This window comes from Engystomops pustulosus, chromosome 2, assembly GCF_040894005.1.
Source record: "Engystomops pustulosus chromosome 2, aEngPut4.maternal, whole genome shotgun sequence".
NCBI classification, from domain to species: domain Eukaryota; kingdom Metazoa; phylum Chordata; class Amphibia; order Anura; family Leptodactylidae; genus Engystomops; species Engystomops pustulosus.
Window position 1 is genome coordinate 224,301,462 of NC_092412.1, and position 27,258 is coordinate 224,328,719.

The 27,258-nt window shown below is 41.0% G+C and overlaps 1 protein-coding gene across 1 annotated transcript in view; it reads right to left on the reverse strand.

The window, feature by feature from the left end:
• SEZ6 (seizure related 6 homolog) overlaps window positions 1–27,258 on the reverse strand; it is a 420,901-nt gene that overhangs the window by 162,737 nt on the left and 230,906 nt on the right. The window contains exon 3 of the mRNA XM_072138287.1: window positions 26,799–26,932. Coding sequence (XP_071994388.1) covers window positions 26,799–26,932 — 134 coding nt within the window. The remainder of the gene's footprint in view (window positions 1–26,798; window positions 26,933–27,258) is intronic.

Below are 27,258 nucleotides of genomic sequence, written 5' to 3' on the forward strand. Positions count from 1 at the left end.
ACCTAGAGGAGAGGAGGATCTACCATCACCATAGACAGGGGGCATCCTCTACACCTAGAGGAGAGGAGGTTCTACCATCACCATAGACAGGGGGCATCCTCTACACCTAGAGGAGGGGCAGTTCTACCATCACCATAGACAGGGCCATCCTCTACACCTAGAGGAGAGGTGGTTCTACCATCACCATAGACAGGGGGGCATTCTCTACACCTAGAGGAGAGGCGATTCTACCATCACCATAGACAGGGGGCATCCTCTACACCTGGACGAGAGGAGGTTCCACCATCACCATAGACAGGGGGCATCCTCTACACCTAGAGGAGAGGGGGTTCAGACGTCACCATAGACAGGGGGCATCCTCTACAGCTGGAGGACAGGTGGTTCTACCATCACCATTACGGGTTATGGGGAAAAAAACATATGTTTTATTCTTAAAGGTTGGCCTTGATGGACTTGTTTCTTTGTAGCTTTGATACTATGATATGCCTCCCTCAAAAAGTGATTGACATTGAGAGTCCTGACTACCCCTTCCACACAAAGAGGGAGTCCTCAATACCCCACCCACAGACAATGATTGACATTAAGAGTCCTGATCATCCTGCCTACAAAATATTGACACTGAAAGCCCTTCTTAATCCCATATGCAGTGACTGACACATTGCTTTATACACATACTAATACCAGCAAATCTGTGAATCATTCTGTCTTTTCTGAGTAAGAAGAACTATTTCTGCATTATTATTTTCCAGTCATGTAACCTCTGAGAAATGCAATATCTAACTTTGACATCCAATGCTTTACTTACCCACTGATTCTCAGAGAACAGCTTTGCCAAATCATGCTTGAGGTGTATGTATTTCTAGAAACCGTAAAGAAAATCTACCACCAGAACCAAGCACAATTACATGCTGGAGTGTGCCCCTCGGGCAGGATCTGCTCTTTTCTTTTAGCTTTTTATGTCCTTGTTTTTACAAGAAGCAACTTTAAAAATTATGCAAATGAACCTAAGAGATCTAGTCTCCATAGCCCTTCAGCTTCTTTGCATATTTTTTTAAAGCTTTTATCATAAAAACAAGAGCATAAAAAGCTAAAGAAAGAGTGGATCCTGCCAAAGGGGGCACACACCAGCATGTAAGTGTACTTGGTTACATCCTTCACCCTGGTGGTAGATTTCCTTTAAGCAGTGCAATTCGAATAGCTACCAGATGATGTTTGTCACAGAACTGGAAAACTAAAGTCTCTAAGGGTTTTTGACACTGGCTACATATTTCATTATGAAAATTCATTATTTGTTTTATATCATATATTCTCCATTTATTTGGACTCACATTGAGTGGTGTGGCTTCTTCACAGTATAGTCAGCACATTGCCGTATAGCGTATATATATATATATATATATATATATATATATATATATATATATATATATATATATATATATTATATATTATCAGCAGGAGGCCTTCAGAATCTTTAAAATAATATATTTTTTTTATTTGCCTAATTTGATATGAAATACTAAATAAATAAAGGAATAAATTATTTAAAAAAAACATCAAAGATGAATGGATGTAATATAAAAACCCTTCCGCAAGTCTTGGCAACATGTATTAGACCCATGACTTAAAATGTCACCATCTTCTAATATACTGTATAACAGGTAGCAGAGTTATAGCATCAGGTGCCATGTACCATTTCTAGTATGTTTCAAGTTTTCTCCCTCCGGCTGCCTCTTATTAATGCTGAGTATTATAATCCATTTCTTCACACTCAGACGGAGCTGACCCAGCACTAATAGATGCTGACAAAGAGAAAAAACAGGGTTAAACAGCATGCATTCCATTTCGCCAAAAAAAAGAAACCCATCTAAAACTTCAGGACTAATTCTGCCCTTACTAACACATCGGGGCCAACTGAGGGTGATATATATATAGGGCTATAATAATTAAACATAGATAATATATCACTGAGTAAGCAGTTTAACAATTTGGAATCCATTGCTCAGTGGGAACGTGCCAAATACTACAAATTGACCAACCATTACGGGGTCATATATCATATGTAGTTAACAAAGTTTCAATCGGTAAATAAGAAATGGACTGACAGGCTACTGGGGTGATATACAATTAATGGCGTCATCTTCTTGGCTCAAGGACGTCCAGTATGTAAGACATTGACTTCATTGACTTTTTCAGAGATGATCCTTTAATATCTTGATATTCAATGGAAAACCACTGAGCGGTCTTTTTAGATTAAAATGAAAAAGCTACAGTGCATCACATTAAAAGCAGCCTTGTTCAGGTCCTTTTGTGTGGTTTTTGGCATTATGAAGGGTTTGAAGACCCAATGAATGGCTTCCTAAGACCATGGAATGTCTATTCCATTGATCAGAGGGCGTCACTTCTGTTGACCATATATCGTCACTTCTCTTGACTATGGGCCATCACTTCCATTGACCATGAGATGTGACTTCCATTGAACATGGGACTTCACTTCCTTTATTGTTCCTAGGTCTAAGGGAACCAGTCTTTTACTTGGTTGCTAAGGGTTTGTAAGATTTTCAAGTCGGGCCTTTTTATGTGTTTATCACTTTCTATAAATTGGATTAAAAGAAAAAAAGTTTGAAATATTGGGGCACATTTACTTACCTGGTCCATTCGCGTTCCAGCGGTGGCTTCTCGGACGAGCGTTCGGGTCTTCCGGCGATTCATGAAGGTCCTGCGCCCGATGTCCACCAGGTGTTGCTGTTGCGCCGAGGTCCGCCGAGTTGCGTCGGAGTTCACTTATCTCTTCCTGGTGCATGTGAGTATGGCCCGTGCGACCAATTTTTTGTTTTAAATGCGGCGGTTTTTCCGAATCCGTCGGGTTTCCGTTCAGCCACGCCCCCCGATTTCCGTTGCGTGCATGCCGGCGCTGATGCGCCACAATCCGATTGCGTGCGCCAAAAATCCGGGGCAATTCATGGAAAATCGGCGCAAATTGGAAATATTCAGGTAACACGTCGTGAAAACGTAGTAAATGACCCCCATTATGTCTCATCATGTAATAATACTGCTTTCCACGGTCTAAATCTTTTTAACATCATGCATATGCTGGAATTGGGTAGAGGGGAGTAGATACTCTGTATTATTATTACTCTGTTATGTCTCATTTTATTTGCATATGTTCCCCAGAATCTGTAAATCACTACGGAATTTGATGGCGCCATATAAAAATTATTATTATGGACTATATTTTTTTAACAATGGGCAAAATAAAGTTTTTTTGTTTTAAAAATAAGGTCTGGTAGTCATGAAAAAGAGTAAAGAAGTAAGATGTCTCTTAATTCAATACAGAACTGGCTAGACCCCCAGAGAGCAGGTGTACCACAGTAAATGTGGGATAGAGCTGAGACACGAGTTACAGCTCAGATCCAAAGACGCAATAGGTTAATAGGTTCAGCATTCACCAAGTAGAAGCAAATTCCCAATTCTTTCCCTGGATCTCTGAACGTGAGACTGCATTAACCTTTGATATCCAGCAGTCACACCTGGAATGTTTACTGCGAGAAAATGTAGACTATGGCAGGAAATTATTGCACTCGCTGGATATCTGATGTACAGTAGACCAATGATGCTGGCTGTAGCCCTTCCCAGTAAATGCTTGAATATTCACTATTATAGTTTATGATTTCATCCCCTCTTTGCAGGGCAGTCCATACATGGCTGCTGGTACCATGAGATCCAAAAATAAGAGTTAACATCTATAAAAGTTAGAGTTAGAAGAAGTTATGTTTGTGACTTTTTTCAGTAGGTTGAGTGGTGTTGGTATCCACTGGCCATTTTAGCCTGTACCTGTTGGCATCCCACAAGTTCTGTCCTAGGACCCCTACTCTTTACCATCTACTCCTCTGGTCTATTACAGCTCATTAAATGATCCTATGCGGTTGACGGACAGATCTATATCCCTGACCTAGACATCATCTGTCTTCTAGCCACAACTCCAGAGTGTCTATCATCCATATCCACCTACTTTCCTTCCCATTTTTTAAAACTTAACATGGCAAAAAGGAACTCTACTCTTTTTCTCTACCTAATGCCCCCTCCCACCAAACCGAACAATCACAATTCATGGATCCACATTCTCCCTGGTCCCTTAAGTCCACTGCCTTAGAGTCATCTTTGACTCTGCCTTATCCTTTGTGCCTCACATCCAAGCCCTACAACCTGCCACGTCCATCTCAAGAACATCTCCTGACCCTTCCTCAACCTGTAGTCTATAAAATTGCTAGTCAATGCCCTCATCATCTCAAACTAATGCAGTATATTCCTGTTGTCTCCCAGATAACTCTCTAATACCCCTCCAAACTATCCTTAACTCTGCCCATGACTAATCCATCTCCTCGTTTCTCCCCTGTCTTTCCACTAGGATCCGTTCTTTCATTCATCCTCTAATGGCCTCATTTTGGAGAAATTGTCTTTTAAAGATATGCAAATGAGTCTCAGGGGCTCCTGTCTACACCACAGAAGCCCCTTCTGGCTCCCTTTTCTGTTAAGTAGGTACGCCTCTGTTCAGCATTACTGCCCGCCTCCTCCCTCCCCCGCCAGAGAGCCAGTGATGTCATAAACAGAAGACTAAGCCAGAAGGGGCATGTGCAATGTAGATAGGAGCCCCTGAGGCTCATTTGCATTTACTCCAAAACAAGGTTGTTAGAAGATAAAGGAAGAGCAGATGTTGTTTCAGGGGATACACGCTGGCATGTAAGTGTGCTTGGTGCAACCATTCTGCATCCATGTGGTAGATTTCCTTTAAAGATTGCCTACAACACACCCCACTACTACCTTCTTCTTCTACCCTCCCATACAGATTGTGAGCCCTCATGGGTTTGGTCCGCCTTCCACTTTTCCCAGATCTCTGTACTTTTTGTGTTTTCTACTAGCATTTGTTCTAGTCTTCATGTAATGTATGTGAACCCTTTACTGAGTACACAGCACCATGAAATCAATATTGATAAATTATAATTATATCTGATGACCAGTTAGAATTTTGGAAGCCCATTTCATGAAGTAACATTTTAATGATAAGCAAACTCTAAGGACAAATAATAAGATTCTACCAGAAGTCGGTTTTTTGAAAGCTTATGTCTTGGGAAGTAGTTCTTTATTTTCCAAGTCGAGAAGGCTAATGTGATTGGCTGTGATAGGCAAAGGCTGCTTTTTGTTATGTGAACTATTTCCTATACCTGCTGCCCCAGGTGGGTGTGCATTGGTCTGTTTAATCTGAGTGTTTTCAATAACAGCTCAAACTCTGCACTAATCCTATTTTTCTGTTCTGTGTAAAATGCACCTGAATAATGGTTTTCAGTTTTTTTGGCCTCAGAGAATAACTCACAGTAATCCTCCTTAATGGAGAAGGCTAATAAGTGTGGATTATAGGCAGACATTTTAAATGTACATTAAGCAGACAATTAACTTACCCTAAAACTCTGACTTCTAGTACAGGCAGTCCCCGGGTTACATACAAGATAGGGTCTGGAGGTTTGTTCTTAAGTTGAATTTGTATGTAAGTCGAAACTGTATATTTTATAATGGAAGTTCTAGACAATTTTTTTTCTTTTGCCCCAGTGACAATTGGAGTTTCAAAATTTTTGGTGTAATTGGACCAAGAATTATCAATAAAGCTTCATTACAGACATCTTACAGCTGATCATTGCAGTCTGGGACTATAGTAAAGCATCCAGAGAGCTTCACCAGAGGTCACAGTGGGCAGAGGGGTCCGTCTGTAACTATGGGTTGTCTGTAAGTCGGGTGTCCTTAAGTAGGGGACCGCCTGTATTTGTTTTTTATCCATATACAGGCAGTCCCCGGGTTACATAGGTTTGTTCTTAAGTTGAATTTGTATGTAAGTCGAAACTGTATATTTTATAATTGTAGTTCCAGACAAATAATTTTTTTTGACATAGTGACTATTGGAGTTTCAACATTTTTTGCTGTACTGGGGCCAAGGATTATCAATAAAGCTTCAGTACAAACACCTAACAGCTGATCATTGCCTGGGACTATAGTAAAGCATCTATAGAGCTTCACCATAGGTCACAGTAGGCAGTAGCATCCGTCTGTAACAATGAGTTGTCTGTAAATCGGGTGTCCTTAAGTAGGGGACCGCCTGTATATCCAATAATAAATATCCAAGTCGCTAATAGCCTTTGTACCCCAAAAACAGAATACATGCCACTGAATAAACAAAAGAGGAGGGCATTGACCAGTAAATTCACATTAACAGATAAAATATCAGATGCAAATATCTGGCCATGCTAAAGGTAGTGTACAGGATGGTACTAGTGCAACATTTCCTACAAAAAACAGGCCCTCAACCAGCTTAAAGGGTGACACCTCTTGGAAGACAACAAAGCAAAAAAACATAGATTTTTTTCCCCCACATTAGGTTTTATTCTGTAAGTTTAGTAAAATGTAAAAAAAACCCCCTAAATTTGATAATATCATAATTGTACTGACCGGTAGAATAGAGATAACATTTTAGGGCTCTTTCACATTGGCATTGTTTTTCACTGATACGTTGTCCGTGTTCAAAAATTTTCAGTAAGTTTTTTTTACACTGATGAGACTGAGAAACCAGGTGAATACCATGTATTCGAAGCAATGTTTTTTTGCAGACAAAAAGACAACATGAAAGCAATACGGAGACAATACACTCAATAAAGTGTAAAAAATCAATTACAGAATTGATGTTTTTTTCTGCTACACCCCACTAAAGAGTTTTTCAGGTATAAGGCATAACCACCCCAAACTAGTCTCACTCAAAAATTCAACTCATCCCACAGGAAACAAGCCCTTACATGGGAAATATTTTATACCTCACAAAAGTTCACCATTGAAGAAAGCAAAAACTGATATACAGGGGCAGATTTACTTACCCGGTCCTGTCGCGATCCAGTGGCGTGTTGTCTGTGGAGGATTTGGGTCTTCCGGCGATTCACTAAGGTAGTGCGCCCCATGTCCACTAGGTGTCGCTGCTGCGCTGAAGTCCATCAGTGTTCACTGGAGTTCACCAAGCTATCCTGGGTGCAGGTAAGTGCGTGTCAAGCGACACTTTTTAAAAAAAATATGGTGGTTTTTCCGAATCTGGCGGGTGTTCTTACAGCCCCGCCCCCCGATTTCCGTTGCGTGCATGCCGGCGCCGATGCGCCACAATCCGATAGTGTGCGCCAAAAACCCGGCGCAAAACGGTTATAGTCGGGTAACCTGACAGAAAAACGCCCTTAGTAAATGACCCCCACAAGGTATGTAGTTTAGAATTCACTTTAAATCCAAGTCTACAACTCCTTAAAGGGCTCTGGTGGGTCTTTTAGCCTGGATTGTTTTCTGCTCTCTGCAGTGAACTGCTCCAAAGTCCTCTCTGCAATTTTGTTCTTGCACTCTACACATCTGTGTAAAAAAGCCGACATGTAAACAGTGCCATAGAAAGCAATGATGTCAAAAACACCTGTCTAAATGAACTCCAAAATGTATCATCTTGTAACCTGCACTTCACTACAAGCCTATAAATGTACTTTGGCGATTATGTTTCCGAAACGGCAATTTTGAGCATAGATTCATGGTGGAAGGTGTGATGATGGTGTGAGGTCATGTCATGACCTAATCATTTATCTGACGCCACTTCGCTCATATGATCCCACAGCCAGGACACGGTTTCTTATCTGTGCAGTGATCTTCTGATATTTGTGTGATGTCATATGGCTAGATCCGTGTAATGGAGCCTGCTGAGGCCCACTCAAGAGGACACTAACACACCACATCTCCGATGAGGGAGTAATACAGAAGGAGGTGTTAGACATGGTTTCCAAACCCGTGTAAAGAGATTAACGCAATGTGAAATGGACTATGTACAAAGCTCGTGTAAAACAAAAAGCTGTGATGACAGAACGATTCACACACCAGTATAATTAAAGGTGGTTTCATGGGCAGCAGAGAGCCAGCGAGTGATAGAAAGAGCCTGCAGCTTCCCAGAATGGAAACTCTACGTAAGCTGCCCCGTTACATTATTTCATATTTATAAGACACAAAAAGTATACGGTACTGTGCAAAAGATTTAGGCAGATGTGGAAAAAATATATCCTGTTTTCTAAAGTATGAATAGAAATGTTGAAAATGTATTCTACCGCAAGAAACCCACAGCCAACAAGGAAATCTACCATCAAAATCCAGCATGGTAAACCAAGAGCACTTACTCATAGATCCAGGCCCCGTGACTGTGGTAACCTTCTTATATTTGTTATCCATGTGTGCCTTCCTGCTAAAATCACCTTTTAAAATTATACCAATGGGCCACAAGGGCTCTGGAGGTGTTACTAGAGCCCCTCCATTCTGTAGCTTCACAGGCTGTTGCACTGTGCAGGAGCATGTCTCCCCTTCCCTCTTGCTCCCTTGGCATTCCCTCCCTCTTCCTGCTGTAATCTCGCACAGTGTAACAACCTGTGAAGCTACAGCATGTAAAACACCTGGTGAGGCCTACTGGCTTTTTAGCATAATTTTAAGGAAGGAGGCCAAAGATAACAAATATAAGAAGATTACCACAGAAACGATGACTGGATCTATGAGTAATGGTCACTGGTTTTGGCTGCCGGTGGAGGGAGCAGGCACGGGGCATCCTTTTGTAAAACCAGCGAACTTTTGTTCACTGTTTATAAGCACTAAGCCAGGTACGATCTGCTGTAGCTTTGTTTGCTGGCCGAGCCACCTACCGGCCTAAACCTGTTGATGTATCCGGGACAAGAAGGTGGGGCGTTGCCTCTTCCATACACCAGCATTGGTGCCTTGGTGTATGATACATCTCCACCATAAACGATATACACATAACAGATACACGCACGCACATACATACAGCATAATATGTTATATGCATATTATACTGCACAATTGTGCCGCATATTATGTATATAATGGTGCACATCCTCCAGGGCCACATAGTGGCTGCTATGGCTGCTACCGCTGTAGTTTTGCCCCTGATTGCCTTGGTATGTATGTCCCATTATCTCATCTTCTTGTTCACTGTGTGAATTCCCTATAACAAAAATGCTTTTCCCTTAATTTTGTACTTGGTTTTATCTGTTACCTTCAGAATAGTGCACATGTCCACAGTCCACCGATATCAATGCACCATTTACCTTGTTTTTGTCTTTTAATTGCCTATGTGATCATTCCACCTGGGAAAAGTTTCTTCTACATGAACAACTTTATTCTAGCTCTTGGCCTTTCTTAAACGTGTGTGATAGGCAAACAAGTCTCTTTCCGCTATGGAATTCAGTGCTGAAATGACAGCGCCATATTCCTGCTCCACACCGCATGTGCAGGAGCAGCCAGTCGTCTCAGGATGCAATTAAATAGATCAGAGCGAATCAAGAAGCATCACTCATGTCATCTGTAACTAGCTGTAGCTCCCTTCCTGCACATCAGAAGGAGCGCTCAGGAACCAGACAACCATAAAGTACGAGTAAATAATCTGCTAACATCTTGACTTTTTGCATATTTTAAGGCTTTTCAGCAGGTGCTTGGTGTCAGGAGAATGGGGTAGTGTCGAGCAGTCTTCTGGATGAGTATGGGGTCTGTGGGCCTGAGGAGAATGTATCTACTCATATTTGTGCTTATTGACAGAATGCTGAGGGTCCTAGGAGGGTTTCACTCTTGTTTCTTGAAGGAAATTCCAAAGAAAAGAAGAGTTTAATGAGACCATTTGTTGGATGATTGCCATCTCTTTGTGTAGCCTCCACTCATTTGCTTTGTTCTATATCCGTTTCTTCATTATGCTCCTTACACTTATTCTCAGCTTTCTTGTTTTCGCTCTCCATCTTTTCTTTGCTTTCCGCACTCTCACTTTAATTTGTACCTCTCATCCCCATGCATTCTCCATCCTCCCTTCTCCCCTCCCGTCCCACCCCTGCAGCTGTCTCGGGCTGTCAGGATGTGTTCTGTGCATCCTCATATTCAGAGATGTTCCTTCTCACCTCAATAGAGGTGCCATGAATACCGAATGAGGCCTCCTCGATTCTCTCGCTGCCTGCCCCGAGGGAAAATGCTGCCTCTCTCTCTTTCCTTCGTTCAATTCAAGTTCCCATTATGTTGTACATGGAAGCGATGGAGGCTGAAACCTTTTCTTTTTTATCTTCTTAAGATGCTCTGTATCTAAAGCTTTATGCAAAGGAACATCTTTGACTGTTCCTATTGGAGGAGCTATCATGGGTGCAGTGACAAGTGTCACAACGGATATCCCAAAGTGCCATTTACTACAAAGATCTATAAAAGCTTAAAGGTGTTGGACACTATACCTCATGTTATTTTGCAATGTGTGTAAGGGTGTGGGGGGCAGGATTTAAAGTAATTTACCAATATACATCTATTAAAAGTTCTTTCTTGATATGTAACGGGAAGCCTCCTGTCTTTTACCTCATCAGCCGAACATTCCTGTCCATAAAATGACCACAGATGGAGGGTCATGTGATCGCTATCTGTCCATGAACAATCGCCCTAATCTTCATGTATACTAAACTTTACCTGCACTGTATGCAGAGACCAGTCTGGTCTAGAGTCTAGAGTCCCCTGGGTGTAGCTCTAGAGGACCGGTACCCTCCCACCTTCAGGAAGCTGCTCCATCATGTGTACTTTTCAAATTTAAAAAACCCCAATCTCCTGCATAGCTCCGCCCACGTCGCTTCCCTCCCTGCAAATGTCATACATACAATGTCTGTCCGCTGTCTCCTATTCTCACTTATTGCATCAGGCAATTCTCGTGCCTGCGCAGTCAGCATCCAATTGCGCATGTCCATATGGCACATGCCATAATAAATTATGTGAACATTAGCACAACATGCACCAATATTTTCTGGCGAAATGACAAGCAACATTAATGGGTTCATTTAGATGTCACTGTTATCATTCACTACTACAATTTTTTTTAGTTTTCAATGTATTTGATGGAATGTAAACCAGATTCAAACGAAGTCTTAGTACAGAAACATTATATAGAGGCCTGTGTTTAAGAATGGATTGACCAGAGCATTTGTTCTAATGCAATTTATTCCATCTTCTGAACCAATTGCATTCCAGAATCCAGACTGCCTACTGCACTTTGTGTAATTCTGTAACAAGCTAGCGCCAACAGCTGTCAACTTGTTACCTTTCTGGCCAGAAATGAACTCCTGTTCCCTCCTTTACTGATTTAGCCTAGAGGTCAAAGGCCTTTGCTACATCTAGAAATTTAAAGAGCCAGTGGACCCATAGTAAAAGTGTTCCCGATTAATTTCTGGTAGCCCCTGGTTATAAAAGGTTTAAATTGTTAAAATTGAACTTACATGAAGGTACGTTAACAGTGACTAATCTTTGCTTTCTTGCAAATGTGTCCTTTTTTACAGATATGGGTAGCATATTGCCGTTTTCATACATTTGTGTGAAAGTGACCTTAGTTTTATGATTTTAACTCTGACCTGCAATTCTCCTGATGACACCTGGTCTACTGGTGATGGCCACATCTTGAACTGACCCTGTAGCTCAACTCAACTTTGGTCTGCAACCACAGACACACCATTACCTGCCAAGACCCATGCATACGACCGTAGGAGAACCTGTGATATGACTGCACAATTTGCAGCTGTATTTATGGCACCTAGTCACAGTGTGGTGAACACACTGGGGCTTATTTACTAAGGCTCCGCGGACACACTTTCGTCTGACCTTCTGATGTTTTGGGGTTTTGCGTGGCTGTGACAGATATTTAACAGGGGATTGCGTCGCACGCATCAGATTTTGGCGCAGCTGCGCTGGCTTTCATGTGGCAGAAATCGGTGGCCGTGCTGAATGCGGGATTTAACTTTCAAATTGTGTCGGAAGATCAAGCACTTACATGCACCAGAAACAAGAAGGTGAACTCCGGTGGACCTGAGCGGGGAAGCGACACATGCAGGATATCGGGCGCACAATCTTAGTGAATCGTGGCAGAGTGCATGATGCACTTTATGTGAACTCCGCAAACTGGGTAAGTACATGTGCCCCAATGGGTCTCACCACACATTGAGTGAGCCGGTTGGTCGTGACACAAAATATAGGGAAAATCCTTTATTTTGCCAACTGTACGGTGTGGCCGCTCGGCTACCTATGGAGAGTGAAGGGGTGAAAAGTGCTCATTTCTCCCCTCTCCTGCATTCAGCCATATGCTACGCCCATTGACGGCCAGAGCAAGCATAAAATAGTGTGCATGGGGCATTACTGTAGCTATCCTGCATCAACATCTTTTATTACCATGCCAGCTGCTGTAAGTGCCTGTATTACTCAGAGAGTAGCCTTTACATCATATTCCAGAAAAGTCCAATCCCTGTATGGGAGTGTAAAGGTCTCTTGGATGATTTCCCTTGGAATTAGCCCAAAGTCATCTCAGTCTGGTGGCACATGGGGTCCATAGCCCAGTTTCCCTTAAACTGCAAAACAACTGAATGCGAGATTAACTTTCCAATGTCATTCAGATAAATCACCTTCCAACAGTGACTTTCTTCAGAGAAAGATGAAAATTTGGATATACTGCAATGACAGCTAAAAACAAGGGAGGATTATTTTTTTTCTTCTCTACAGGAAGGCTCCAAATCCTGTTTCTCAGATGAGTGATAGATTACTTGGTCACCCGATGTATTTATTCACTTTAGTAAAATATACAGCTCTGCCGAAAGTGTTTCTGAAACAGACACAATCTCTTTATTCTCTCAAATCACTACATAAATCAACACAAACATATTTACCAGAAATCATTCAGTCTGGTACAACAGCTGGTGAGACAGGCAAAACTTTTAATGAAAAATTCCAGTTGTAGGAAGTAAATGCTGACTGTGGTGACTGACAAAGTTCAAGTACAGAATGGAATTCATCTGGGTCTGTTGTACAGTGCACTATGCCAGGGTCAGTTATCTGATCCCAGTTTTAAGGGAAATCTACCACCAGGATGAAGGATTGTTAACCAAGTACACTGACATACAGGTGTGTATCCCCTTCTAGTAGGATCTGCTCTTATTTAAGATTCCTATGCCCTTGTTCTTAAGAAAAAAAGCTTCAAATTATGCAAATGAGCCAAGGGACTGCAGGCTCAATTAAAACCTATGTAGCCCAGAGCCCATCCGGCTCATTTACATAATTTTAAAAGCCTTCTTTTGTAAAAACCAGGGCATAAGAAGCTAAAAGAAATACAGGTCCTGGCAGAGGGTGCACACACCAGTATGTCAGTATACTTATTATTGAAATGGGATAATTTCAGGTGATATAGGGTTTGTTCATAATTTCATAGTTTATACAGTTGAAAAAAGACAAATGTCCATCAAGTTCAACCAAGGAAGGGAAGGGATTGGATGAGGAAGAGATTTAAGGAAACAATTTTATATAACATAACCATCAATGTTATTTAGGTGTAAAAAGGCATCTAGACCCTTCTTGAAGCTCTCTGCTGTCCCTGCTGTGACCAGCGCCTGAGGCAGGCTATTCCACAGACAAATCTATGAGTCTACCCGGAGCCACTACTGCATATCCTCTCTTCATTCTGGCTCATATAAGTGGGAACCATGTGGGGAACCCTTCCCTTATTGTATCTGTATATAATAGGGCATTTGAGCATACATTTTCTTTAAGAATATCTTCAACACACAACTTTACTGTCCATGATTTATTCTGTCCTTTACCCAGAAATAAAGTGGTTACTTTGTGCTTGCTGTGTTAACGAATTGAAGTACCTGTCTCCAATCCCAACTCAATTGTTCTGCTTCCCTCAAAGATACACTGTCAAGAATTATACCGAAAAAAAGAGCGGAGAGAGGGAGAGAGGCGCTTTGTTGATTAGAACAACACATGACAGCTCCCCCACATCCTGCCTCATGCCTGACGGTCTCTCATTATACATCAAACAAGTTCTTGTGCTGCCAACTGCAGCCCCGGATACAAAGCACTTGTGTCTATCAAGACAATATTGTCACCAATCATTAGCACCTTGTAAGATCATCCCAGGCCACAAACATTGGCTTCTTCTTTCCTCCAGGAGCTGTAAGTTAATAGGCAAGGTTCGCAGTGCGTTTTTGTACATAGTATTAAACAACATCGCTCTGGCCTTATATGTATACGTCTCAAATGCTATTTGTGTGGAGGTCAAATATTCCTTCACTCATTGCTAGGCAGAACATAGCTCAAGGCCAAGTCACTTATTCCCCACTGCGCCTTCTGGGATCCGGCTGTACTTGGAAACATCTGGTATATATCATCTCCTTCTACCTCGTCTTTACATATAAAATGTCTTAAGTAGAAATACAGTTGACCTATAGAAGTAGGTTGCAATAACAATAGTGTTTTATGGTAATGTGTTCAGAGCCTTGAGGGCAAAGCTCCAGATGGACATAATGGAGAATAAATGTTATGTGTACACCGGAAACATTGACTGGAATCTTAAGACAACATTTGACGAACCTGATTTTTAGAAGATAACACTTTTTACTTTGGTTTGGTAAATGATATACATGGCTTAGAAATCCAGCATGGGGTCATGTTGTCTCTATCTCCCAGGTCCTCTTAAATATAGTAGATGTCCCCTCTATTCAGGTATGAGCATAACCTTTACAAGATATTTAATATCTGGGTCTCATTAAGAATTCCTTCACTTTCAATAGATGAATTATGTCAAGGGTAATAACATCTCATTTTCTTATGTGCATAATCAAGTTTACTTTGGTTTATTGCCTTTGAGGAATAGCATGAACTTCCCAGCCCAATGAATTCATTAAACAGGTCTATCAATCATTGTAAAACTGGCAGATTAAAATTTGCTTAACTAGAAAGAGATAGTCACAATCCGATCAAACACGGCCACTTATAGAAGATTGGGGCAATTAAAGTGGTTGTCCCCTTAAGCAAATTTACGAAAATAATTGATAATATATATGTTTGTGTAATGAAAGTTTTTACAATTTTCCAATACACTTTCTGTATCAATTCCTCAGTTTCTTAGATCTCTGCTTGCTGATGTTCTACTGGAAGCTTCATTATTTATTTCGTGTGGATAATCACCTTTCCATGGTCATCTGATGTCAAAGAGGTGCAAGGCTCGTTATATCACAGAGAGATGTGTGATATAACGAGCTGTGCACCTGTGTGACATCACATGACCAGGGACCGGTTTATTCACAGGAAGTAAACAATGAAGCTGCCTGTTGAAAGACATCAAGCAAAGATCTAGAAAACTGTGAAGAATTGATGCTGAAAGTATATTGGAAAATTGTGCAACTTTTCTTATATGTTCTCAGGATAACAAAATAACACATTCTCTAATTCACTGTTATTAACAAAAATACAGCATTTCACAGATATAAGTCCACCTGTCTCTATCAGTCCTGCTGTACAAAATTTCAGTTGCCCCTAGACACGACCCTGTAACTTCTGACTTAGGGTCGGGTGGCCGCCATCTTGTATTCCAGTGTGACAGCGTCCACATGAGATTTCTGTCTCTCTTTGCTCTGAGCCTGTAGCCACGCTCCCTGCAGGAAGCTCAGAGACAGTTACTGATCACATTCTGCCAGGACAACATGAGCAGAGAGAGAGGCTGCAAACTACAAGCTATAAGAAGATAAGTGATCTGCGGGGAAGGGGGAGGTAGGCACACATCTGTGAGATGTAGCAGTACTAAAAGTGTAACAGTGTAAAAGTCTGTCAGCCTCTGTCTGTCATGCATCTATGTAACAGGCATCATACATCTTTGATCTGTCTCATCTCTCTCTTTCTATGTATCAGTGTGTTAGTATAATGTCAGAAGTCAGATGAAAGTGCATATACACCCGTACCCTGATAATGTAACCACATTGTCAACCCACAGAACTAGTGGGATTTTGCACTGAGCAGCCCAGGGAGTGATAGGAGCTAAAACAAAAATAACACTGAGTAAAATTGTAAAGTAAGGATTATTGTGTTAACATCACTAGGGGATTGAGATGTGAGAATGTACTTTTGTGGGAAAACCCCTTTAAGGTTGATATATGGGAAATATGGAAGAAAACAAAGACTGGTCTACAAAGCCCAGAGTAAGAGGCCAAAGGAAAGTCAGAAGGCAAGCTGAGATCAGGAAATCCAAAAAACAGAAGTCTAAAAATGCTATCAAGCTCCAAGAAAAACTTATAGTGAGCAAAAGTGGGCAAAAAATACTCTTATCAGAATGTTCTGGTTTTGAAAGGTTTAGAGTCCTGGTTTAGAAAGTGATTGGTCTGGTCCACAAACATCCAGACCAAACAGAAAACAGACTAGCAGGGGATGAATGTGAATGGAGAATACATTTTCCATAACTAGCTTAACCATTTGCAGCCAAGAACCAAGGCAGCAGGAGACAGACGTGTGGGGTAGAATTGAATTCAGACAACCAGGAGTCAAACAAGGCAGTCTTCAGACTAGTACAAGGCAGAATGCAAACTAAGTACAAAATCATAATCACTGCTTTACTTTATCGACAGTGGATGACGCTGAATATCTGTGTTATACAGATGTTATAAAAATCACCTATAATAATGGTGACCATTTATATACACAAAATGGGGCCTCTTTCCTCAGTGATAGGAACATTTTGGGTTTTCTTAGTACCTAAATAAAAATTATTTTGAATCACTTTCATTTTCCTAACCATGACGGCAGTGTGCAGGGGTAAAACATAGAGGCAGATTCATTGGTAGATGTAACACAAGTATAATAAAATAACTTATTACAATACTTTTCTACCACATAGATTTACAAACATTGTATTAATAGAGCACATACTTACCTTACATGCCTTCCACCCAAGGGGATAGCTATATTGACAGTACCCTACTATGGGGTTACTCTCTTGAGCCTGTATTTCCTATTCTATTACTTCAGTCTTCCGTATCTAACAGCCATACAGAATATTACTGCTCTTGTTTTTAATATAATCACTTAAGTGCAATGGGAATATTCTGTATAAAACTGACACAGAGTGAAACCACTCCAAACAAACAATTTCAGTTTTGCATTGTGCAATTTTTAAAATCAATGATCTGCTATGTAAATCTAGACACTGGGAGAAGAGACTAGATTTCTTTGGGGCATTGCTGTATGCTGCGATGTGTACAGCTGAATCACAATCAATAATGATGAAGTACAATCATGTAGTAGACTACAGCTATGCCGGGTATAGAATAACAGATTGCAGCTCGAATCCAACTTCCTACTATTACAGAAAGACCTTACAGGGATTTTCTGGGTTTAAGTAATTATTAACCATTAGAAGGACACAAAAAACCTTTACAGTGGAACCTTGGATTACAAGTAATTTGGGTTGGATTTTACAATAATTGTAACTTGGTTTACAAGCAAAATTTCATAATGTGAATCCTCCCCGCCCTCTACTGTACTGTACTGTACCTCCCTCTCTCGCAAAACTGTATAACACAATACTGAAGATGTAGAAGAAATCAATGGGCTACTACACATGTCAATATTTTTGGGGTATGGAATGAATTGTCTGTCTTTTAATGATTTTGTATGGAAAAACTTGCTTTGATATAAGAGCGGTTTGGATAACACATTGTACTTTGGAAGAAATGAACTCTAATGACCTTTGCAAAAAAGTATGAATATATTAAAAACGATAGCGGCACAAACGAAAATTTCTGCTGCACAAACCAGCACAAACGTAGCACAAACGTAGCACAAACGTTTGACACCAATTTTGCTTGATTTGAACAAGGTGGGGGGGCCAACTTCACTCAGGTTGTAAGATTTATTCTAGCATCTTAGTTTTTATAGTAATAATAAGAGGTGGAGGCACCAAGTAAGTTGGCTTTTCATGTCTTAAGTAGACATGGGTTACAGGTCAAGTTAAATTTACTAGTTTCCGCAATACCATTTACTATAATATAATCCAATATGCTTATGATAGGTCACAGATGAGCAAGTGAATCTCCTTTTCTTTCCATATGTAGTGTAAGGGAAAAAAACATAACATCTAGTGTTCACCATCTAGAACAGGGTTAAGTGAGAACCCCGCTCAGGGGAAACTACTGCTCAAAAACATGCTCAGTACATTTCACGTAAAAATATAGTTTTTAGTATTAAAAAAGAGAAGTGAAATTGAGTGGGTCCTTGAAGTTCTTAAAGGGGTTTTCCCACGAAGCAAAATTAGGCCCTATCCACAGGATAGGACCTAACTTGCTGATCAGTGGGGGTCTCAGTAACCGGCCGTCTGCTAAATTAGTCTAACAGAACGACGAGGGGTCCAACGGACGTTATCGGGTTCTGCGGGGGTCTCAGCACTGAGACCCCCACATATCAGCAAATTAGCCCCTATCCCGTGGATAGTTCCTAACTTTCCTTTGTGGGAAAACCCATTTAATGTTTTTATACTTTACTAAAAGTCTTAAAAGTTGATATTATATTGAATAGTAGGGGGGAAATGATGGTTTGTAACACATTTTTCTTTCAATTATTCTGAATTTGGCTTAAAAAAAGTTATTCGGTGAGAGACTAGAAAATCAATTCTGCCTCTGCTTTTGCTAGTGTTAGACTTTTAGAAAACCTGGCACCAGTGAAGGATTATTCAGAATTATTCTACAAAATCAGCAAATGCAAAAGTAAAATCTGTTGCTAACGCTGACCAAGCAATTATAAGAACTGTGAAGCCAGAGGTACAACACTGACTGTGACTGCCATCACATTAATAAGAACAGATTTTTATTGAATAAAGCTAAAGCACCAGGTTCTTATTTTTTACACCAGCCCCATGGTATTGTTCTGCAGTTCCCACCTGTGCGCTGTGGGCAGGAGAAAGAAGCAGAAAAATCAGAACTGAGAAAGTTTTAATTTTTAATGACAAGGAATGTTTTCTAAACTGCTAATAAAATTCTGCACAGTGTCTATTTTTATGTAGTATCCACAGTTCTCTAGAAAGGACTGAGTATTTCAGATTTATGTAAATGAGAATATATTAGGTTTCCTATTGTAACATCTGTGACTGTAGGACCTGTACAGTACGACAACTGACAGTGATTCTATACTTAGTTTGCATACTGTTCTGCACTAGTCTGAACACTGGTGTATACCATTCCAGGTTCTATTAACTGATTTCCACCGAACGTATCTGTCTCCTGTTGACTTTGTTTTGGACTGCAAACAGTTAAGTTATCTGTGATGGACAAATGCCTTTTGAGTTAAAGGGATCTGGTCAGCATAAACTAACCTAATAAGCCACTACCAGTATGTTATGTTACCAGTAAGTATCTTAACACCTTCCTCTTCATGTACATTCATGTATATTTCATGACCCAGTGTTGTGGCAACATTCAGAAAATTAACTTTGAAATGAGATGTAAATTGGTTGTATAACGTCAGGGTGGGGGAGTGTTTAGCCCTGAAGTCATGATATGACTGAATGCAAGACCATCAATCACAGCAGAGGGGACATTCTGAGGGGGGAGAGCTTGACTTCAGTGCTAAACTGTCCGCCTCCCTGACTTTAATTTTTTGTAGTTTGTTACCATGGAGACACATGTTTGTATTAGGGTTGCACAATGCATCGAAACCTCTGTATTTTTTTTTAACATAGAACAGTTCAATATTGGGTTTCTGTAATATTCAGAACTGGATGACTTATGCATAAAGACTCAAGTTCTACAGACTCCTAGTAGCTGTCTGCAGAGATGAGAGGTCAGAGAGGGCAGGAACTAACGTCATCATGGAAATACCATCAACTGTCCATATATGGTGTTTCTACATTTCTGAATTATTTGATATCATTAAATTAAATAAGACAGGATTTCAACTTGAAATGTCGACTCTCTAGCAGAACAGTATAATGCTCCTGTACGCCCCATGTGACTGCACCCTAAACCGTATCTGGATTAAGATAATACTTTTTTCTTTATAGAGTCTTTTGATACTTTCCAGATATTGTGTGGCACTCAAAATTCTGGTATTGGCGCGACCCTATTTTGTATAGTAGTTCACTACCGCATATTTAGTTTCTAAGATTTTAGCAACTAACTATATAATTTACTGAAACAATCCAATTTTTATCCTATTGGCTTCTATACAGATAACGGCATACAGTATGTTGCACTTTCTGTAGCAGAGAAATATACCCAATTATAGATTGAATATTTTTTTCCCCAATTCATTTCTCTGCTTTTGTCACATCTAATTCACAAGAAGATGGTGACAATTGCCCAGCTGGTGTCTCAATGGTTAGATGTAGGGGAGGGGGCAGTAATTGGTTCTTCTTTTTATGTGAGAAATTGAGTCTGAGCAACTTAATAAAAGTTAATGTGCTGTGTTACTAACCTGAGAACAATATAAATGAGTTAATTGAAAGTTTCCAATCAGAAAGCTACCATGCGGCTGGCCCACCTTCCTCCTTTAAAGCTGTTTTTTGTAAATTGTGTCATACAACCACGCTTCATGTGCCTTGCTTTGTCACACTGTAATGATATGTAGCTTAGAACAAATGTCTTGGAGTTCTGTAAGAAGCCTCTTTAATTACCAGCATGGTGGAAAAATGTTTAAAGAACATTTTTTTTATATTCCATTGCAAGTACTGGCAGTATGGTGGCTCAGTGGCTCACTGGTGCCCTGTAGTTGTAGGGTTCTGGGTTCGAATTCAACCAAGGAGAACATCTGCATGACGTTTGTATGTCACTGGTTTATACTGATCCTTTAATGAGCAGTAAATACAGTAAAGTTCAGAAGTTGTGACCAGGTAGAGGCACTCAATAAAAAGGGCCAAGATAAACACATTTAGGATGCAATCACATTAACGTGTGCCCACCGTACCGTAGCACGGCTGGCACACGTCGGCACCGGGGAGAGGAGGGGGCGCTGCTCACCCCGCCCCTCTCAATAGAGTAACATGGGGCACGCCGCTGTATTCACGGGGTACGGAATGGTACGGTGCCACACTTATGTCGCACCGTATCGCTCCCGAAGGGCGCCGTGCTCCCATTGCCGTCTATGGTGGACCTATGTAGGCTGTTTAAACATCACCCGTTTATACGTCCCCCATACGGCAGTGTTAATGCAGCCTTAAGCAAATTATTGTATTTTGCATGAAATAAAAACACTGTGGGTGTTATTTATCATTGGTTTTCTTGGGCTTTTTTGGCGTGAAAAAAGTTGTCAAATTTAGGGTTTTTGAGACTTTTCACTGCTAAAAAGTCTCACAGCATTACATACACCTCTTCATTAATTTGGCCTAAACATAGAACTGCTCATAGTGCAACACCATACAAAGCCAGATTCATGACTTGAGACTTTCGCAAAAAGTCCCAATAAAAGTCCCATAGTCACTCCAGTCTCCTGCTGGTCTATGTGCTGAGTCTTTTTATGCATTTTGAGACTTTTTGGGGATTTGAAAAAAATATTTGTCTTCTTCTGGATCTTGAAATGTGTCGGACATTTTGAATTATGTGAACGCAACGTAAAGAACACAATTTGTCCTGATTGTCAGGATTAGGTAAGCCGAGATAAATTATCTAGGTCCATCTACCAATTTTATGGACAGATCTAGATTCTACATGCTCAAAGTTCTCAGCAAATTATGGAAATTTAGGTTTATTTATTTTTTTGCAAATCATTGGTATAATTTGCATTTTCTACGGACAAAGATGCAGAAATTGTGAATATTTGTTTTCTATTCAGCACAAAAGTTCAGTGTGATAAAATAACATTTACTCAGAACAGTACATTTTGCCCGCTGCCATACTCGGTAATAGGACAATACAAAAGAACGCTGCATGCTTCTCAAAAACCTTCTCACGTCTCTACCAATTTCTATCCTTTCTGCTAAGAGGGATGAGTGGTCTCCATAGCAGCATTTTAAATACAGCAATATGCAGAAAGAGCAGTGAAGGTGTTCACTTATATATCATCATTTCCCATACCTAGGAGCCAGACAGAGAACAGCGACGTGGCCCACAATATTCCAGACACGGCTGCTTTATGTAAACCAATTAAAAATTCTAGCATATGATATGATTACTTACAAGCTCAGTGTTACAAAGGAACAAATTAGAGGCAGAAATACAGAAAATAAATGGATGTTGTTTTTTACTGCTATTGGGTTTTCATTTTTTTTGTATTGTACTTCTTATCTGTTTTTCTCCTTAAGAATGTACAGTATGAATACATTGACAACTGGATGTTATCATTGGGGAGGGGATTTCTCTAACACTATCCAATCAGTGCAATCAGTGTTGATACTGCTAGACTGTAAGGGGACAGACACTCTTCTTTGACAAGAATTATAGTAGCACCTAGTTATCAATTAATACACACATTGGGGATCACCTGCGTATGATGAAACCCCGCCCCTCTGGCACCACCGGATACAGGAGGTACATGGCGTTGAGGTGGTTTAAAAGGAAAAAACAATCACAATTCCTGACATTTTGCAAGGAATTGATATTATTTCAGGGCTTGTAAGTCCAAAAGCTGGCGTACAATCCCCCATTGTTGTCAGAAGGATTACGCAACCTAAAATGATAAGAACTGAAATTTTTTTTCATTAAAGTACCTGCTCATTATGGATTTAGAAGTCCATTCTTTGTGTCCACGTTACGGCTGGAGATACATGTTGTATAATCACATTCGATATGTAACACGTATCTCCAAACTAAGAAGGGTTTCCAGAATGATGATATTGATGACTTACAGATTGGTAGGGGTCCGATACTATGTCATATCACTGATTACTGATACAGTCAAATGAATAGGTATGGATTCAAAGTTCATTGCACCAGGAGGGTGTCTCTATCAGCTGATATAAGGGGCCTGGAAACATCTTGGGTCATTAAAGGGGTTGTCTGGTCATAGCAAGTGGAAAGGGCCTAACTTGTTGATAGATGGGGGTCTCAGTGAACAAAGATCCATTGCACCCAAAATGATGGAGCAGCTAGTTAGGCATGTACCAGCTGCTCCATTCATCTCTATGGTGGTTATAAAGATAGCTGAGTGCCTCACTCAACTAGCTGGGTTATAATGGGTTATTCTGGAAAACCCATTGATGGTAGGGTTGGCTGTCATTCAGAACCGGCCACTAGACTCTTTTATGTAAATTTAATAAAAAGTTATACTAAATATTTCCTAACAAAACTATATATCAGTAGACTTATCTTCTCCTGCTCTATGATATATGGCCAGTGTATTGGACTTCATTTTCAAGGGGGCAGTTCTTTATTAGCCATTCTTGTAAGGTAACTAAATTACTCAAAAATCATCTACTGAAGCTGCGTTTTGTATGCAACTCATTTACAGATTCTCATCCTTTGCATCTGGCAGATCATTGCCTTTTCTGCTTATTGAAACTTGTATTATTACAGAACCAGTTCCATGTTTTACCTTATGCCATGCAAAAAAATATTCTCCTCTAAAATAGCTGTTAACTAGTAGTTATTAAACCAAACCTAATAAATATAAGATAGATTGTAAAACCATAACGTCACTCTTGTAATAATAATAATTTCCCCATATTGTAAATACATCCATAACTTTCCATACGTTACGGAAAGAACGTGAAATAACTGTAATAGCACTTAGGATAATTTCGACCTTGACGTTACCGGTCTCTAATTGCTATAATACAATGTGTAGAGATCTGCGCACGACCTGCCTAGCTGTCTGTTTTGCGATTGCCAAGCTCTAATTAATCGGCAGGCTATGAACACCAGTTGTATGGAGGAGGGATGGCGTATGAGAGCAACTACCAAATTCTTTCACATGGTGATCCAGCAGGCTTTTTCATTATGGAAGTGACAGAATGGCGACATGTGAACATAAGCCCTTAATTATAGACTTCCCATAGAAAAAAACTGTTCGACAACATCTGAAGTCATTATTTTATGATAACCCTTTACATACAGAGTTTTGATATAAGCCTCTGTAGTAGAAACTTTCATATCCCATTATAAGTCAAAGGATTTAAAGGGAACCTACCACCATAAATCTGCCTTGTATGCAAATTTTTTTCATACTGCTACTGGGGCGTGGAGTAGCCGCATCTGAGGTCACATGGCGCGGCTACTCCACGCCCCGGCTACTCCACGCCCCGGTAGCCTCTTTTCCCCTCCTACTCACCATCTTCGGCGCTCGTCCGATGAATCTGCCGCCTGCGCATGCGCAGAACAGCAGGCCCGCGCCTGTGCAGCCCAGCTTTGGAGCCTGCTGTTCTGCGCATGCGCAGACGGCAGATTCGGCAGCCGAAGATGGTGAGTAGAACAGCAGGCGCAGAACAGCAGGCTCCAAAGCTGGGCTGCACAGGCGCGGGCCTGCTGTTCTGCGCATGCGCAGGCGGCAGATTCGTCGGACGAGCGCCGAAGATGGTGAGTAGGAGGGGAAAAGAGGCTACCGGGGCGTGGAGTAGCCGGGCCATGTAACCTCAGATGCGGCTACTCCACGTCCCAGTAGCTGCATAAAAAATTTTGCATACAAGGCTAATAAAAGTTACTAAAAAAGTGTGGGGACGTGAGAATTAGCCCTTAAAAGGGCTATCCTCATGTCCCGTTGATCCACCTAGCACCTGATCTACCTTTATAGGTAGATTTGTGGTGGTAGGTTCCCTTTAAAGGGGTTGTCCAAAGGTTGAAAAACATGGCTCCTGTCTTCCAAAAACAGCTCCACCCCTGACCATGGTTTGTGCCGGTACTGCATCTCTGTTGTATAGAGATTAAGCACAAGAAAACAGAAAAGCAGATGTTGTATAGAGATGAATGGGGTGTATAGAATTGAAATACCACCCATGGTCAGGAAAGGGCCACCCATGATCCGGAGGTTGTTTTTCAACCTCCAAACAATCCCTTTATTAAGGTATCAGTGGTTTCCCCAGTTAAGTAGGTCCTTTATTAATAAGCCATAATATATTGTTATCAATTATTTATAGAGCACTTCTAACTCTAAATTTGATTAGTGGTTTACATAATTTACAATAAGACAAAAACAAATGGAAGTACAAAATATTCCAAACTGCGTTGAACTGAAACAAGTGGAAGGTGGACTCTGCCCATGAGGGCTAACAATCACCTGATGGGTTGGGTCTGACTGTGGGGACTATTCCTGAGGCTAGAAGCCCTCAGTAGGGATGAGCAGATCAGTTGTGAACATTGTGGTTTGGATCCGCTCATCACTAGTTGTCCTGTTTGCCAGCCATAAGGCTGTCAAAGAAAATACAAGAACATTACTTATTTCCTAATTCTTAGGGATCCCATTCATTAACCCCTGATTTCCAATTTTTTTAAAGGGATAAGAAAAGCATGGCCGCCGATGAACAGTACTGGTACATTACCAAGAAGTACGGCAGACAGACAGACAGTAAAACTGCCAGATGAGATAAGTCTCCATAGGAGCTGTAGACAAAATAATTTTAAGTAACACAGAGCAAGATATAAAGCTGCAAGATCATATAAGGCAAGCACACTGCTCCCTGGAGATAAGGCAAGCACACTGCTCCCTGGAGATAAGGCAAGCACACTGCTCCCTGTATATTAGGCATGCATACTTCCCCATGGAGATAAGGCAAGCACACTGCTACTTGCAGATATGGCAAGCACACTGCTACTGTTAAACCCTCGGGCTGCTTAAGCCCGTGGGTTGCAGGACTGGCCGTGCTCTATTGCTGGAGCACGGCCCGCCCCTCGATCCCTCCCACCCGGCAGCTCTGCGGGGGCCAGTGCTTCCGCTGGCCACACGGGGGTGCAGGTCTGGGATATTTATTCCCTGGCGCGGAGCATCCCGTCCTCTTTCTGGACGGCTCCGCGCTAGGAAAGATCCCGCCCTCCCCCTTTTTTGTTTTTTGCTAATGTTATTGGTTTTGTAAGTGTTTGTTAATATGTTTTGTGTTCTTTCATTGCTTGTTATGTATTGGAAGTCACAGCTTGGCCTATGGCGGAATCCTTGACCCTCTCGGGATGGAGATCAATCACCTGACGAATCAACAAGGACATGCCCCCGCGGAGGCGGGGCCTGGCATGCAAGGTGGTAAGAGGAGGGTCTTGGGTTCTCCATTTGGACCAACAGTTAATTTGTTTAAAGATTAAAGCTGTGTCCGACCCCCCATTTTTTATCCCAATTTACGAGTCTGTGTTTTTTGTCCACTTGCCGGGGGGACAACGTTAGTACGGCCAGTTTTGGAGAAAAGGCATGCAGACTGCCCCCTGGAGATTAGGCAAACACACTGCTTCTTGGAGATAAGTGGAACACACTTTCCCCTGGAGATAAGTGGAACACACTGCCCCCTGTAGATAAGTGGAACACACTGACTCCTGGAGATAAGGCAAACACTCTGCCCCCTGGAGATAAGTGGAGCACACTGCACCCTTGAGATAAGTGGAGCACACTGGCCCCTGGAGATAAGTGGAGCACACTGTCCCCTGGAGATAAGTGGAGCACACTGCCCCCTGGAGATAAGTGTAACACACTGCCCCCTGGAGATACTGATCATAAGAAACTACTGCAGCTATACACAATACATAATCTTACCAACTCAAGCATTTCCAGTTTTACTAATTCTGTTATGTGTATGTTGCATAAAGTTTTCTTGATGCAGCGTTGTAAAGGTCAGCTCAGCATATAAAACCTTTTATCCAAATCTGTAATATTACAGCAATTTGACCATTTTCCTTTTTATGCTGTGAAGGTTTAATACCCATGTATACACTCCTAGACATTTCCATACAATGTATAGCAGTTATATGATCTTCATTTACTCAGTACTTTCACTCCCTGTCATTATTTTACATAGGGCTTACCTTAATTTCAACTCCATAACCAGAATACACATAGATTGTATAACTGCAGTCAAGGCCAGTGTTATACGGAGCGCTTCTATAAACCGGCGACCGCAGAACGCCCTCAGGAGCCGTAAAATTTTTACTGCAGGGTTCTGTAAGAAAGAAGATAGTATCCTAGATGATCATTTAAATGTATTTGTCTCATTTAGAGTTGATACGACAAACCCAATGTGCACATCTATAATAATGTATTGTAGCGGAGAGAGATTTTTGGCACAGTGTATCAGGCTGCAGGCAAACCTATGGGATGATGTCCATATGTCACAATCAGAAAATAACTAATTCTATTTATTCCGAGGCAGGATGTCTTCCGATACTCTCTTATTTGGTCTCATCTACCCACAAATTGCTGTCCCAAAAGAGTTTGTGCTGATTAAAATGTGTTCTGGGAAATGCTCAAAGTGTAATTTATAAGGTA